Source organism: Micromesistius poutassou, assembly GCF_964030765.1.
Source record: "Micromesistius poutassou genome assembly, chromosome: 17".
Lineage (NCBI taxonomy): Eukaryota > Metazoa > Chordata > Actinopteri > Gadiformes > Gadidae > Micromesistius > Micromesistius poutassou.
Window position 1 is genome coordinate 16,435,085 of NC_140287.1, and position 17,049 is coordinate 16,452,133.

The 17,049-nt window shown below is 46.8% G+C and overlaps 2 protein-coding genes across 2 annotated transcripts in view; both read right to left on the reverse strand.

Moving 5' to 3' along the window:
• Window positions 1-13,349, reverse strand: part of adck1 (aarF domain containing kinase 1) — a gene marked incomplete at its 3' end in the record, with an annotated part of 25,012 nt that extends 11,663 nt beyond the window's left edge. Inside the window, exons 1-3 of the mRNA XM_084482149.1 lie at window positions 13,319-13,349; window positions 12,593-12,731; window positions 12,103-12,186 (exon numbers count right to left, since the gene is read on the reverse strand). Coding sequence (XP_084338275.1) covers window positions 12,103-12,186; window positions 12,593-12,724 — 216 coding nt within the window. The 5' untranslated portion in view covers window positions 12,725-12,731; window positions 13,319-13,349. The remainder of the gene's footprint in view (window positions 1-12,102; window positions 12,187-12,592; window positions 12,732-13,318) is intronic.
• Window positions 13,350-15,114: 1,765 nt separating this feature from the next.
• Window positions 15,115-17,028, reverse strand: slirp (SRA stem-loop interacting RNA binding protein). The gene is made up of 4 exons (XM_084482025.1): window positions 16,936-17,028; window positions 16,649-16,707; window positions 16,429-16,536; window positions 15,115-15,563 (listed from the first exon to the last, which is right to left on the reverse strand). The coding sequence occupies exons 1-4, from the start codon at window positions 17,003-17,005 to the stop codon at window positions 15,486-15,488; spliced, it is 315 nt and encodes a 104-aa protein (XP_084338151.1). The 5' UTR covers window positions 17,006-17,028; the 3' UTR covers window positions 15,115-15,485.
• Window positions 17,029-17,049: the final 21 nt, after the last annotated feature.

Below are 17,049 nucleotides of genomic sequence, written 5' to 3' on the forward strand. Positions count from 1 at the left end.
ATGAGACAAATGGTGGCGATGCAACACGGGATCCTCTGAACTGCAGGGTTTGTGGTTTGGTCATTAGTCCTAAAAGAGTCGTCGTCACTGAAAAGACGGACTTCAAGACGACATGGGGAGGCGAAGACATGTCTGTCACTTGGACGACCTTGAAGAAGAGAAAAATAACCCATAAAAAGGTCAAATAAAATAGCAGAACCATTAAAACCAATCTGAATCATTTCTGTTTTAACAATTCCTTAAAGTCTGAGAAAGTCTGAGAAAGCGCTCAAGCCCGGGCTATGGGCTTGAGCGCTGCGCTGCTTTTGTAGGGCTAGGATGTTAGCGTGGGAACATGCACTCATCTTTAAGTGGTTGAGTCGATGCCAGCCCTCACACCTACTGCACACCCTCAAGATGGCCGCTCAAAGCCGTCCTCTAGAGAGCAAGTTACAACAAATAAAAGCTTTGTAAAAAGAAAATAAGAAACTGTTAATGTATAATGCTTTTTTTTTTCCCCAGCGGTGGCCTCGGTGCAAAAAGGATGAAATCTGTAATGGGTTAACCTGACCTGCGTTTTATCTCTTTCAGAGCAGAGAGATGATTGGTGTTATTTGCCTTCTGGTCCTCTGACGCCAAGTTTGTGGAAGCTTGCAGATTTGAGTCGATATTAAAGATACAAACCACATTAGAGGTTAAAACATTGTTTCTAGCGCAAACTTATATAAAGTGTATAAAAAGGTTAGGAAAATAGGGGGGCTAGTTTCACCGTGTCACCTGTGGGACGTGAGCACCTCCTAGTGGAGCGATAGTGTATTGGTGATTCCTATGACCTACACTATTATATTATTATTATTATGCACTCTCTCCAGTTGTGATAACTTTGTGCAGCACTAAAACATTTTTTGCGTAGCTACTAAATTTGTGATTGTACACTTTAATTCTTCAGAACCTCACTTGTGCTTCCGCCAAATTATTAAATGGAAATACACTTTGCACTCGCAACATTGCTTTCTTTAGGTTTGTTCATGTCTTCATATGTAAGTGGTGAAATAATATATATTGTTAGCATATGCTACACGTGAGTGAACCTCCTATATGGCGCAATTTGATTGGTTCGCTATCTCGGGATATTGGGCAATATCCCATGATTGAGACCTCAAACTCTGGATATTGTTTTCATCGCAAAATGTCGCGCGTGACGGTCGCCTCGTCACGCTAATAAAAACAAATAAACCGCTAATAAAAACAAATAAATCCCGGCAAAAAGTGTTATCTTGTTGTTTTTTTTGGAGCGTTCACGTGTCGTATATACTAAAACAATCAGGCTCACCTCAGGCTCTGTGAATAGTGAGGAATAGCCCCACTATTCACTTTGCCTTCGGCGCATAATTGTTAAATATCTGAAAGGGATTAACAGGGCCTAGATATAGCTGCTATGTTGACCAAGGTCAGACAGACCCAGCATCATGACCGGTTTTGCTGAGGACCAAAACCTTTAGCGGTGATGCTCTGACCCCCATCGCGTCGCAGCAGGGGGTAATGGCGTCGGCCATTTGGACACCGGGTGGCTGTGGTCCCTGACGGCTGTAATCACCCCAGAGTCAGGCCAGCTGCGGAACCTTTTGCCGGACTAGCAGAGAAATGAACAACCCCACAGGCTTCCTGGTCGACGTGTTGTTCGTCAGCATCTCCTCACGTTTTGGGTGGGTGCTACGGTCCTTTCGGTAGCGGTTTATCAAGTTGGAACACGTTAAAATGTCGTCATTTATATGGGATCCATAGCAAATTGTCAATGCGCACAAAATGTGCACACAATGATGACTGTAGGCCTGACATGGTGTGAAAGCATGTGCAAGGGATTAAATCAATAGGAGGTTTCCTGGGGGGGATAATGCAAGAACATAAAGATATAATTGATTACGGGTCAATTTGAATCTTGATTAGTGGTCCTAAAATGAGATTAGATTACAGGTCCGGATTTATCCCCAGCGAATTCTCAATTATTTGCCCACTACAATAGAAAATATATCCATTGCTTTCTCAATTAATATTTCATCTTTGAACATTGGACCAATTGGACCGTTGATTTTCTTTACCTAGGTTAGCCTGCAGTGGACTCTAGACCACAAAGCTTCGACCAAGAAATAAAACCCTTAAACCTCATACAAACAGGCCCTCTCTCCGTTAATCCAAGAAATAAAACCCTTAAACCTCATAGAAACAGGCCCTCCTCTCCCTTAAACCAAACCCTGGACCCAAACACCAAGCGCTAAAACCTTACATTCAGAAGAAACACCATCCTTAAAACATAAAACACAACCCTAACCCATAGGAACTCAGGCCATCACTGTAAATAAGAACTTGTTCTTAATGATCTGCCTGGTTAAATAAAGGTTTAATAAAAAAAAATGTGTCTGTGCCAGGAAACAGGGAACCCCATAACCCCAACCCCAACCCCAACCCCCCCTCAACCAGAGCCTGGGAATCCCTCATCCAATCCTGAGGCTGAGCCAATCCCGTGCCCAGCGCTCAGCCAACCAGACGCAGCGTGTGACAGCGGGGGGGGCGGGGCCCGGCCACCTCACTGGGCCCACCAGCCGAGGTGTTGGGGAACGGGCTCACACCTCACGTTCATTCTCACTCACACCTTTCCCGAGTGTGAACGCAAACATATCCACTGAGAATCAACTGTCTCTGGCACGTTTACACTGATTAGATCTCTGTGATGTGAGAGGTGGGGGCGGGGGGGGGGACACACACTGCATTAAGCATTAACAGACACGGCCTCGGTGGATTACTCCATGGCCCCGTTTACAGACGGGTCACACAATGTCACATTGTGGAGTGGTTCAGTGCGCTGTTCAGACTGGTGGTGGTGTGGGTGGTGGTGGTGGTGGGGGTGGGGGTGGGGGTGGTGAGGAGTGGTGTTGGTGGTAGGGGTGGTGGTGGTGAGGGTTGGTGGTGCTGGTGAGGGGTGGTGGTGATGGTGGTGGTGGTGGTGGTGGTGGTGGTGTGGGTGGTGGTGAGGGGTGGTGTTGGTGGTGTGGGTGGTGGTGGTGGTGGTGGTGGTGGGGGTGGTGCTGGTGGTGCTGGTGGTGGTGCTGGTGGTGGTGGTGCTGGTGGTGAGGGGTGGTGGTGATGGTGGTGGTGCTGGTGGTGGTGGTGAGGGGTGGTGGTGTGGGTGGAGGTGGTGGTGGTGGTGAGGGGTGATGGTGTGGGTGGTGGTGGTGGTGGTGGTGAGGGGTGGTGGTGTGGGTGGTGGTGGTGCTGGTGAGGGGTGGTGGTGTGGGTGGAAGTGGTGGTGGTGGTGGTGGTGGTGGTGGTGAGGGGTGGTGCTGGTGGTGGTGGTGGTGGTGAGGGGTGGGGATTTGTTCAAGCACGACTACTATCGACCCGATAACCAATAACCAATAATAACCAACCTGATAACAAATATAGGCTGTATGACCTGGAGGAAACGGCAGACATTTTAGAACTGAGCACATGGCCCAACGCGGTGTGGCAGGACGTGGTTTCACCGCCACGCCGAGAGTCGACTGAAACCTCACCTCGTCTTCTTCCACAGAAATAAATGAGGGGAATACTGAAGATGAGGATGTCGTCATATGATCATATCCTACACCCACTGGCTGTTTTTTTTTTATCAGTTAGGCATTATCAGCAATGTCAAATGATCTACAAATGAAATAAAATTTTTGAATAATCTGACAAAGGGAATTTCATTGAAATACATTGGAACATCTAACCTTCATCATTGAATACATGGTCATACGTCTTATTAATGAATTGGGGAAGCTAGCCCTATTAGCTTAGTATGTTAGTGCGTATAGTGAAGGCTTAAAGGGAGTGACACAAAGTGTTTTGGGAAACTGGGGGGGGGGGGGGTGGCTGGGGGGGAAATATGCTATCATCTGCTACCATCATTTTGAGACTAAAGGTTCACGCAATATGAACATGGGCCATGTATTACTTGGACCGATGTGATTGGCTCATTCCTCAGCTCAGGGCTCCACCCCTAGCGTGTGACAGAGATGGGGGGGGGGGGCGGGGGGGGGGCAGTGTGTGTGTGTGTGCGTGTGCGTGTGTGTGCGTTTGTGTGTGTGTCTGTCTGTTTGTGTAACCAGTGTGGGGTTTGGTTTTTTTAACACAATACTTATTGCAATTGTTCGAACAATAAACGCAATAACTGTATGTTGAATGCAATATGTTTACGTCATACTGGATGTGCTTTCTACGGTTTACGCGACACACTGCAGATGGAGGAAGGTTCTAGGTCCACGGAGACCCATGACATAATAATGTATAAATAAATACATTCTTGGTTGTAATGACAAGTAAGAGTGGGTGGGGGGGGGGGCTGGGGGGGGGAGAGACAGTGGTGGGGTGGGGGAGGGGGAGAGAGACAGTGGTGGGGTGGGGGGGAGAGAGAGACAGCAGTGGGTGAGGTGGAGAGAGAGACAGCAGTGGGTGGGGGAGGGGGAGAGAGAGACAATGGTGGGGAGGGGGGGAGAGAGAGACAGTGGTGGGGTGGGGGGGAGAGAGACAGTGGTGGGGGAGGGAGAGAGAGACAGTGGTGGGGTGGGGGTGGAGAGAGAGACAGCAGTGGGTGGGTGAGGTGGAGAGAGAGACAGCAGTGGGTGGGTGAGGTGGAGAGAGAGACAGCACTGGGGTGGGGGGGGGAGAGAGAGACAATGGTGGGGAGGGGGAGAGAGAGACAGCAGTGGGTGGGTGGGGGTGGAGAGAGAGACAGCAGTGGGTGGGGGAGGGGGAGAGAGAGAGACAGCGGTGGGGTGGGGTTGGGGGGGGGGGGGTCGGGGGGGTCGGGGGGGGGGGAGGAGAGCCAGCGCCCCCCCCCCCCCCCCCCCCCCCCAGAGAGACAGTGGTGGGGGAGGGAGAGAGAGACAGTGGTGGGGTGGGGGTGGAGAGAGAGACAGCAGTGGGTGGGTGAGGTGGAGAGAGAGACAGCAGTGGGTGGGTGAGGTGGAGAGAGAGACAGCACTGGGGTGGGGGGGGGAGAGAGAGACAATGGTGGGGAGGGGGAGAGAGAGACAGCAGTGGGTGGGTGGGGGTGGAGAGAGAGACAGCAGTGGGTGGGGGAGGGGGAGAGAGAGAGACAGCGGTGGGGTGGGGTTGGGGGGGGGGGGTCGGGGGGGTCGGGGGGGGGGGGGAGAGCCAGCGCCCCCCCCCCCCCCGTCGCCCTGCTGGGAAGCCGCTGCTAATTTCATGCTCTGCATTGTACGGTCGCGCCTCGGCGCGTGCGGCTCGCCCGCTGCGCCCTGCCAACGCTTCCTCGACACGACGCCGCGCGGATCGAGAGGAAACGCTACCTTTCGTATGCACGCCAGCACGCGCACACACACACACACACACGTGTGCGCACACACACACACACACATGCACACAAACACACAGTTTGAGAAGTGCTGGCCGCTGCAGGCGAGATGGATGAAAATTAGCCCGTTACTAAAAAAAACAGGAAAGAAATGCCGTGAAATGCAGGCTTACAGTATCACCGGATTGTGTTGCATGTTACAAATAATAATAATTTCAAGATTCTAGCTATACTTTATCGAGGGCATTATAAGATATGGCTATTATAAAATACACATTTCTAAAAAGAACAGCTTGAAACTAGAAAATGTAGTTGATCGGGGTTTAGAGGTGAAGTTAAAAGCGTGTTTAGTTGTTTCCAATCCAGTGTCTGAGTGTCGTTGTCTGCAGACAGCCTCGCCTTCTGTCTTTGACTTTCTCCAACTTAATGACAATCTGCTGCCTGAAGTGGCCTTATGTAACCGGACTGAAGGCGTAGTTCTACACTCTGCAGTGATGAGGACAGAGAACAAGGATCTGAACAGGACTTCACTTTTGGTTTTCCTCAAGTAGTATTGTCCAATGCTTTGACGAATTACCTGATCAGATGTTATGTCTCTTTGTTGATAAATTGTCCAAGGTAATGTGTTTTTGTTGTTCCATTGCGTCTATTATAATCACAATCCTGCCGAAAGCAAGCCTCCTACAACGTCTTGTCTCATTTGAAATTAAAAACTTTTCCTGTCCATTTAACCGACACAAGCTCTCCTGTCTTTGTCCTGCTCTTAATATTGGAGGGAACATAAGCAATCTCGTTTCTTGATTGAAAGTCGTATGGGTAATTTAAATAGAAAATGGTCCTTTATCAAAGAGGGGACGGGTTAATGCAAATGCAGGCTTCATGTGCCTCATCTATCCTGACACTGGATAATTCAGAGTGGCGTCATTTATCAGGTTATCAGAGGATACCTATGGTATCCACTATCACACAAATAAATAAATAAATACAAAATAAGGAGTGAGTAAAGGTTCCTGTACCTGAATCCCAGCTCACTCTCAAAAAAGAAAAATGAATCATGAAGTTAAACCAGGGGTGTCAAACGTACGGTCCGCGGGCCTAATCCGGCCCGCAGTGTAATTTAATCCGGCCCGCCAGATAATATCTAATGTCTATCAGAACTGGCCCGCCGGCATATCGCATTCCAGCGTCAACTCCGGCAGATCGCAATCCCACAACCCCCCCCCCCCACCTCAACAACTCTGTCAGCCCGTAACTCCGTACCCCCCCCGCCCCCCGTCAACAATTCCCGCGACTTTGGCCCGCGACTTGGTCCAAGACTTCAATGTTGGCCCGCTGTACAGTTTGAGTTTGACACCCCTGAGTTAAACGAAACAGAAATTCAGGACTCTCAGCTTATGGTATAGTTTCTGTTTAATTATGCTTCTTTGATAAACTTGGACGAACTGGAAAATATGTTGGATTCACAACTGGAGGAACCTTTTATAAAAAAACGAGTCAATAATTTAATTGTCCACGCTCAAGCCTGTCCTCTTCCACACGTATGATTGCCTCACTCACAATCACTTCTTACGGGGAAATGTGCCAGCGGCTGCTTGACTCACAAGCGCCCCCCGCCGGGAGGACACGGAACCGCAGGCCAAGGGACGAGAGCCGGAAAGTCGGTTTGTCACCCTGAAAGCTGGCTGGTGTCAAAGGCGGCTGGGAAACTAATGTTAGACCCCCCCGCCCCCCCAAACCAGAACGCAGGTCTGCCCGAAGACCCGACTGCAACAGAAGAAGGACACGTTTGCAACCGCTAGTATTTACATGCGTCCCCAGAACACCGATGGAAACTTATCAGCGCAAAGAAGGACCTGCTTCCCCACCGCCTGCCTCCCTCATGCAAATGTGTTTTTCGTAGGCAGAATCCGGAAGAATCATGAATATTAATGAGGGGATAGCCGGAGATTATCCAATCACGTTGGTTTAAATCCCTGCTCCAATCCAAAAAGGCTAAAATCCATGACGTGACCGCAGGGTAGGTAACTTAAATTGTAATGCATATTAAACTAACGTTAGTCAAACGCATTAGGGGTAGGGTTATGGGTTATGGGTTATCGTTAGGAGTCAGCGTGCGAGTTTGCCTGACAGGCTGCCTGTCCAATCCTAGCGCTTGAGGCGGGACTTCTTCCGGATTCCGCCTCAGTGCCGCCATCTAGTGGTGGAATACAACGATTCAATTTAATTGTTCCTTTTGAAGCATCATTAAATCTTAGCTCAGCCCTGAGGCGGTGGAGGGGAAGGGGAGGGGGGGGGGCGTCATCAGAGCACAACGCCTCGGCCAATTCTCTCTCCCCCCTCTTTTTGGTCTGTTGCCCAATCTTATCAGCTACAGCGCACACATACACACACACACACACACACACACACACACATACATGATCCGCATGTGTTCATGGAGAGCAGCGACCTTCCCGTCAGCCCCGCCCACCAGGCGACGGCTCAGGCCACGCCCCCTCCCGTGAAGGTCTGCCCCCACAGCGGAACGCCAGAGGGACGCTGCGGGGGGGGGGGGGGCGATTAGCGATTAGCCCCCGCCCTGAAGAGTCGACGTGAAAGACACACACAGGCATGCATTATGCATGGGGGGGGCGGTAAAATAAACGACATTTAATTTGCCAATCAGCTGTTGGCGTTACTACGTAATGAGATGCTAATAACCAGGGGCCCAGGAGAGCGAGAGAGAGAGTGAGAGTGAGAGAGAGAGAGAGAGAGAGAGAGAGAGCGAGAGAGAGCGAGCGAGAGAGAGAGAGAGAGAGCGAGAGAGAGCGAGAGAGAGAGACCATAGCAAAGTGTTTAGGATTGCATAATTAGTGGAGAGATAAGGAAATGTCTTCGTCAGCCGGTTTCTCACTGTTTTGGTCCCATTGGTTCGGGGGCAGGGCCTATTGGGCCTATTGTGTTGATGTTTACGTTTATCCACAGTCAGAATATTTCATGGTGAAGGACAGGGCTGTGGTAACACAATGAAAAAAACACACACTGTATCCTACCTTAAACTAACGGGAGAAGAATTATCCGGAATAAATCTGTTGCTACTGTCTTGCTCAGGCCTAGGACTTAATAATATATATTAACAATAATATTATTATTATAATATTATATAATAATGAGCATGATATAAGATGTGACGAAGGGTAGACTCCGGAGAGTACTCCTGAGAGTACAACACGGTAGTACTACTACAGTGTAGTACACCTGAGAGTACAACACTGTAGTACTACTACAGTCCTGTAGTACTACTACAGTGTAGTACTACATTACTACTAACACTGCAAACCCAAAAAAAACAACAGCGGAAAAAGAACGCGAGAAAAAAAAGCAGGAGGGAAAGAAAAGTCGGAGCAGCTCACACAAGCAGATTGTCTTTGCAGTCGGCGCGATTTAAAAAACTGTTCAGAGCTAGGCTAAAGCTCCCTTAAGTGGCCAGGACTGAAACCGATCATATTACACAGACACACGCACAACCTTTTACAAAGCCTGGCCAAACACCACACAAAGCTAACCAAATATCCTCCTTTCTCTCGCCCGCCCGCTCGCTCTGGGAAAAGACGTCCTTGAGAAGAAGCAGCTGACAGCAGCGGCAGGAGATGAAGGGAGGCGGTGTGTATCCAGCGTGAGGATCAAAGGCTGCTGAAAGGTTGCTTTATTCCCCACATAACAGCTCCGACTATCTCGGCCCTTTGAATGAGAGTAGATTAATTACCTAAGATTAACCGGTATCAGAGCGGGGGGCTTTATTTACAACGCAAAAGAAACACTTGCACACACACACGCGCGAGCGCACACACACACACACACTTTAATTAGATGTAGTCCTGAGGGAGGCCGGCGTGGCAAAAGGCCAGCCTCTAGTTTGGAGTCGTGTTCGGGCTGCACACACTTGATTAAAGGGGGTGGGGGGGGGGGGGGGGGGGGGGGGTGGTTGTGGTACAGGTACAGGTAGCCACGGGTCACGACTTTGGCTGTCGAATCCAATATGATATTGAACGATACGCATGAAGTCCCACGAGGTTGGGCCGTTTTGATCTAAAGCATTTGTGCCAAATAAGTGATCTGGTCGTTAAACATAAGAAATGCTTCAGAACCACAGACACTGACGTTCTAGTTGATCAGAACTCTGAATATATGCAGATGTATGTTCCTTGGTGATGGGAGATGCAGATCTAGTCTCGGTAGATCGCTCAAGAAGATGTTGAACGTCATAAAACAAAGATAATCCCAGGCTTAAAAAAACAAGTAATTACATCCACAAACAATAGTGTGTATATTTACCACCATATTTACCACTAGTGACCTCACTAACTGAAAATGTACCGTCAAGTAAAGAATCAAATGGAGTTGAATATGACTCGGAAAAACTAAATAAACACACACACACACACACACACACACACACACACACACACACACACACACACTCTATCAGTCTCATGCTCACAAGTAAACCCCACAATCACGACTTGCTCCGACACCTCCTACAATATTCTGAACTAAATGTACTGTGTGTAATGGGTGACCATGTTCTGGAGATATCTGGAGGCATGTGGGACGTCTTGTCCTACGACCCAAGGACAGCGCGCCACCACAGCCCACTCCCTGGAGCCAACGACTGCTGGCCGTAAATGTTCTCAATGTTCCGTGTGCCTTAACCCGGCACTATTAGGCGACACAGAGACACAGGGTCGTTCTTATGTATTATAGTTTCCAAGTCAATAGCAAATGTACAGAAGAGCTTATACTGCACCGATGTATATATATCATTCTATTATTATATATTCTATTCTATATATTATTACAGTATTCTTCATGATCTGTTTAAATAGGAGACAGCAGGCTGCCCCCTTGTGGTGAAAGTGAGATTTAACATGAGATAGAGAGAGAGAATATACATACAAATATAAAGACAATATACAATTAGCCATGATTAGATGTACACGTAATATATGTACAATGGGACCCAGTAGAATAATATAGATTAATAAAAGATTAATTAAAAAATAAGGGCACACATCATTATATAATTGTTCTTCTGCGGCTCTACCTGCTCCTGAACTCTACTGCCCTCCAGTGGTCACTTTCAAGTTGCATGCACGTTTAATTAAATATAAAGCCAGAGTTCGCAGAGTTCAGAGTACTTTTGCAGATTTCTGATGCCTCCCATCTCACAAAGTGAATGTAAATGAGCTTTATTTGCAGCAATAGTAAAAGAATACAAAGGAAACCAAGATACAGCAGAGATTATACCAAATTGAATGTCGGCAGCCCCAATATCACAAGATATGATGATAAGTGAATCGCTTATCGTGATGACATATGCAGCGATACCCCAGATTCACACATGACTCAAATAACGTTGAGCTCTGGTCTGAACCCTAACCCTGAGCGGAGCTCAGTGAAATTCAGAAGGTTGTGAAGCCGTCCATGACTTCATGATCATATTAATAATCATAATTAGGAGGCAGGTCTTCTTCTGTATTCAATCACCCAGAAACCCCCAAGGAGCCCGGTGGCTGGCTCTCTCGCTCCCTCTCTCTCTCCATCTCCCTCTCTCTGTGTGTCTTTCTCTCTCAGTACGTTTACAAGCCATAGTTTGACTATGCTCCTCAATTGGACAACTGCAATTGTCCGAGTAAACATGGCGGTGAGAAAAGTGATTAATTGGCCGAAACGTGTCATACCCCGCGCTGTACCCATTTCAACTAGTGGTAATAGAGCCACCGGCTGACCTCTTTACGTCACCAGCAACAACAAACTCAGGCGGTATTCGAGAAAGATGTTTTCAGTAGACAGCTGTCAGTTCACTTGGGGTCCATATCATTTCTCCGATGCTCCATTGTTCCGACCTCTCGGTCGTATGCGGACTCCTCCGGCAGCGGAGCAGCCCAGCCGGAGGAGTCCAGCCGGAGGAGCTGGCTCTGCCGGCGGAGGAGTCTGCATACGACCGAGAGGTCGGAACAATGAGCGTCTGAGAAATTATATGGACCCCAAGTGAACTGACAGCTGTCTACTGAAAACATCTTGTTGCCGCATACGGCAACAACCACTTTCTGCTCCATGTTGCATTTCAATCTTCCAAAGTTCCTTTCCCCCCAATTACTTAATCTCCACCATGGCCGAGATAACCCCCACTACGAGTCTTTACTTGTTGTGGAAGTACCAGAGAGTCTGAGAACCCGACACAGTCTTTAAGATTCATAATATCAGAGAATATCCCCATAAGTTTGGCCGGCGCAATGATTGAATAAAGATCATAGTTACTAATTTACAACCTCGTTGGTGAGCAACATTGAGAAAAACGTATGTACTTTTATTCATCATGTAAATTCTCTCTCTCTCTCTCTCTCTCGTTGTGATCTGTGCTCATGTTCTGTGCACAGATGTTCTGTTCTGGTTCAAATGAGATCCGATTCAAATGGGGGAATATTCCCTTTTTGAAAACTTAAGAAAAACCCGTACTCCACCATCTCCTCCAGGACAGGAACAGGAGGAGAACAGGAGGAGACTCAGCGGTCGGTGAGCACATGAAGGAAGCGTTCCCGTAGGGATTCAGAGGTCGGTTTCAACATACAGTCTGTGTGCTGACTCTGCTCTGAGACCTGCAGTCTCCTCACCACTCTGTGGCGGCGCGAGTGATACGAGTCAGACGTCCTGCACAGCAGCGAACCACAAAGGGACCAGGAGATGTGGAGCTGGGGGGCTGAAGATAAACAGCTGGGGGGGCGACAGGCGAGGAGACCGCGCATTACCTTGGATTTGAGGGCAGCGTATTCATCTGTGCCGAGCTCCACGTTCCTGAAGGCGGTGAGGTAGTCGTAGCTGATGACGGCGGTCTGGAGACAGCAGGAGACATGACATAAAGCTGCTATTTAGTGAGGGGGAACATGATGATTGATTCATATTCTAGTATGAAAAGACTTTCCTTGCCATTGTATGAGCTTTTTGCCAAAGGGTCAACTTCAAGGGGGGCTCGAGGGTCATCTTGACCCTCTTGAATGTGTGGTGTGTTGTGTTCGTTCATATTCGTAATGTAATGTGTCCGTTATTTTTGCCCATCAAGGGCAAACTCAAATCGCCGGCAGAATGGGCGGGGCTACCCAGTCTAACATATAGGTATACCGTAGTAGGACGATATACAGCCCAGGTGAGTAGACGCCCATCAAAAGGCGGACTTGTTCTGTGTCTGTTCCCTGCAGATCGTTCGGTTTTGTGTTTATTGTTAAAAGGTTCCACACTCACGGTGGCCACTGCGCGGCCGAAGCGCACGAGGCTGAGGTCGTTGGGGTCCAGCTGTTTGGTGTACAGGTACACCCCCGAGGTGGCCAACACCGCGGTGGCCACGGAGGACACCTTCATCAGCCGGCCAGCCATCAGGGCACTGGGAGGGGGGGCGGGGGGGGGGGGGGGGGGGGTGGCAGATCAATGAGGTGGTGTACAACCCCCGACATGAGATCAGTTAATCACTATCGATCCCTGCTGGGTGAATGGCAAACACATTGGCCACAGTCTCAGTGAAATGTAGTGTCCAATAACTTCATATCTGTTTTTATCTTTATCGTTTATCGTTGTATTTGACTGTTAACTATACATACATACATGTCCACATAATCAAATTGCCCAGCTAAAATGCCAGTGTGGCATATCCAATGACAAGTTGTGTTTTGTACACAGTTGCTCATTCATGATCAGGTGAAAACTGCTTTTTTAGAAAACAAAGAGGATGAAAGAGGTGAAATATTGGTGAGTTTTTCAACAGCAGATAATACTTTATTTTAATATATATCGATAATAGCCTACTGGTATGTTCATGAACAGGGCTCTCCATTGAGAGGATTGAGACTCTAAGATCTCTTCGTAATCTAAACATCCTCACATGCATGTGTTGAATTAGCATTGCCCCAAAAACGACTGTTTAATGAAGACGATATAAGAACATGACATGGGCATGAGGGATGTGTATGCTACCTTGTTGGAGCCCTGGTTCCACACGTTATGTCACCGGTTTCTCTTCGACCTCTCAACCTGTTCCGTGTTTACGTCTCGGACGTCGTCAGAGAACGTCACACATAGAGCTATACTCATAGATCTATACTCATAGAGCGGCCTTCTGATCGTACGTCAACATGGCCGCCATATTGGGGAGGCAGGGAATGGCATGTCAAATATTACAATGTCCATGAACAACGGTTTTTCTGGATTTATAGCACCAAGGTATACATTTCTCAAAATGATCAAGGATTACACTATTCAAGCTATGCAAAGTAGTAAAAAATTAATAAAACAAATGACAATAATAACATATATATGTATGTGTTTTCCATTTAATAATTGTAATTATATCTTTTTTTAATTCATTCGAAATTATATTTTGTAAATATATATGTAAAATGCAATGGAATGAATACATAAAAAAAGAATAATTACAATCGGTTGAGAAATGTTAACGTTATGGTTCTTTCATCCAGTACTTCTCAATTTGTTTACTGGACAATTTTGCCCTTTCCAATATGGCAGCGACGTTGACGCATTGCTGCGAGGACCGAATGAGCGCTTGGTAAATGCAGCGTCTATGTATAAATATCTAGGGGGTTATTCACCGGTTTTGAATTGAATGCTTGCATTTAAAACGCATGTTTATGTGTTTGATGCATTCAACATTTCAGCGCAATTTAATTAGACTTCTGTTTAAAAAATAAGCGTACTTCAATTGTTTAAAACTGGAACAGACTATGAAGATGACGTTTAATATAAGCGCCACACGCAACGGTCAGCTGATCAGCAAAGAAATAGACCAACTAGACTCTATCATCTAACACTCAGCTGATCAGCAAAGAAATAGACCAGCTAGACTATGATCAGCAAAGAAATATACCAGCTAGAGAATGATTATCTAGAAATAGACCAGCTAGAATGTAGGGCCTATTATCTAACGCTCAGCTGATCAGCAAAGAAATACACCAGCTAGACAATCATCGAGTGATCCCGAATTCCGTAATAGTTTCTGATTAAATATACGGACCCTTTCATAGTTCACATACAAACACTAAATGCCATACGTTGTGCACGCCTCTTTTCGAAATAACAGCACGACATTTGTAAGGTACATCTTCCACATTATTTTTTTAAAACAAACATAAAATCCAAACATGAACTATTATTTGTTGTGATTTAATTGCAGATCAAGGGAAGGACCCTGAGAGTGTGGTGGCCTCGTGAGCCGTCCTGATGTTTAAATCTGCAGAGAGACAGAATGTCTCACCAGGCCTCATCAAGGGGCCGGCTTCAGTCAGTGGTTAAGGGAGTTTACTTTGTTTATATGTTTTTACACCATTTTAACTGCCTGGTCACAAAATATATTGGTTGCATTGGCAACAAATTCCATGTCAAGATGACATTCCGCGTCAAGATGACACGGAATGTGTAACATGTGTATTGGTTAGTCATGTATAGAGTTGTCAGACTCTGTTGGTCCTTGCACCAGCAAATGACCGTCTGTTCTTCTGGTTATGGGAGTTTATTACTCCCATAACCAAGGACTGAATCCTTAGTTATGGGAGTAATAAACTCCTTTTAAAACACACATTCGAAAAGCGACCAGGTTTATGAGCGTGGATGACCTACACCTAGCAGTAGTGAGGTCCTCACCCATTTCAAACATGAACGGAAACTCCTTCACGGGATAGCAAGACGTCTTCTAAAACCATACATTTAGCTATACATACAATTAGTTAACGACAGGGGAGCGGAGTAATAATGACACATTCTTCAAGCAACAATCTTTTATTCTCCAACAATATCAATGTCAGATATTTCTGCGGGCATAGGCAGTCAAATAAACAAATCAAATGGAATGGAGAGAATATTCCCGAAACATAGCCTATAAAAAAAAAGTAAATGCAATATACAGTATGTTCCTTATATTTACTTACTTCCCAATAAATATTTGATAGGTGTGAAAGATTGTTGGGTACATTTATAGTTCACATCATGTGGACTGTAAACACCATTTTAACTGCCTGGTCACAAAATATATTGGTTGCATTGGCAACAAATTCCGTGTCAAGATGACATTCCGTGTCAAGATGACATTCCATGTCAAGATGACACGGAATGTGTAACATATGTGTATTGGTTAGACATGTATAGAGTCGTCAGACTCTTTGATGGTCCTTGCACCAGCAAACGACCGTCTGTTCTTCTGGACTTGAATCTGAAAAGGGAAAACGACATCATCAGTACAACACCATACAGCACAATGTGCATTTGAAAAGAGCGGAGAAAGCTTACGTTAGAAAAACATGCCATTATGCAGACGCTTTCTATTCCAATTCTAAATTGGAATTCCAATTCTAAATTGGAATAGAAACTGCCTGCATAATAGCATGTTTTTGAAACTGATGTTTAAGTAAAACATTCAAGATATGCGGGCATGTCTGCTTGTATCCCTACAATCTAGTATGGGATGTTCAGGAGTAGTCCAACTCTAAAGGCCCCTACACACCAATCCGACAGTTCCGACAGTTCCGACAATCCGGCAGTCGGACAGATCAGTCGTCTCCTTTCTCCCCGACGTGGTCAAAAAAGTGTGCATGCACACAGGACCGACTACCGACTCGAGAGTAGGGTTAGGGTTAGGGTTAGGCAGGCGGCGATCTGTACAATCTGTATTGTGGCTGAAAAAAACTAAAGCCGGAAATGATGAACATCTCTCTAGCCCAAAACACAGAGCACTGGTTTGTTTTCCATCGTCACTTCCTCTCGTTCACTGATTCGCTATTCAAGGGCTAGCACTCCACCAATCGGACTGGCCGACTGAACGATTTGGTCATGGCCGATTCAACATGTGCATATCGGCGGAAAAGCACACCGATGGTTTGAAAAGATCACCGATGGCTTTGACGACGGCCGATCGCACAGCACACACCGAACAGACTCGGGTCACTGATCTTGCCAGACTGACCGACAACCGATAATCTGATTGGTGTGTAGGGGCCTTAACAGTAGCTAGAGGTTTACTTCTCATCGCATTACGAAGAAATAACATTTAATCAACCAGTTTAAAGTTGACCCTTCACCTTTGCTCCCTCCAGCGTGTGTGAGTCCTTCTGTAGCACGTTGATCAAAGCGTCCTCCGAGGTGAAGCCCACCCAGCAGAAGCCCCGGTGGAACCCCGTCTCCTTATCCTGGAACAACAATACCCCAACACATATTAGATAACAAACACACACACACACACGCACACACACACACACACACACACACACACACACAGACAGACAGACAGACAGAACTTACAAAGGGAAGCAGGCACTTCTTCACTTGACCAAACTGTCCGAAGTATTCCCGCATCTCCTCTGAAAGAACATAATATGGTCAAAATCTAGCATCACGTCGCAATGTGAACATATTTAAGTTATCTGAAACTAATAATGTATCAGAGTTATAGCCAGCATGTATATTAGGAGGTTTAGTTTCCTGATGGCTCCAGCTCCGTTCTCCTCTCTCAAGAGTCACTACGGAGCGGACGACCCGGTGACGCACATAACATAGAATCACAGATATAGAATCATAACGTTACTCACTCATCGCAATAGTCCAGGGGATCTTGGACACGAACACCTCGAACACCTTCTTCGGAGCCGCTGCTGCCATGTTTCGTCCTTGAGGCAACCTTTGACCTTAAGACGTCACACCGA

Coding starts and splice junctions, on each gene's coding strand:
- slirp (XM_084482025.1), bottom strand. CDS start 17,005: ATGGCAGCAGCGGCTCCGAAGAAGGTGTTCGAGGTGTTCGTGTCCAAG. Junction 16,708..16,935: donor CCCCTGGACTATTGCGATGA/GTGAGTAACGTT, acceptor ATGTTCTTTCAG/AGGAGATGCGGGAATACTTC. Junction 16,537..16,648: donor AGAAGTGCCTGCTTCCCTTT/GTAAGTTCTGTC, acceptor TTGTTGTTCCAG/GATAAGGAGACGGGGTTCCA.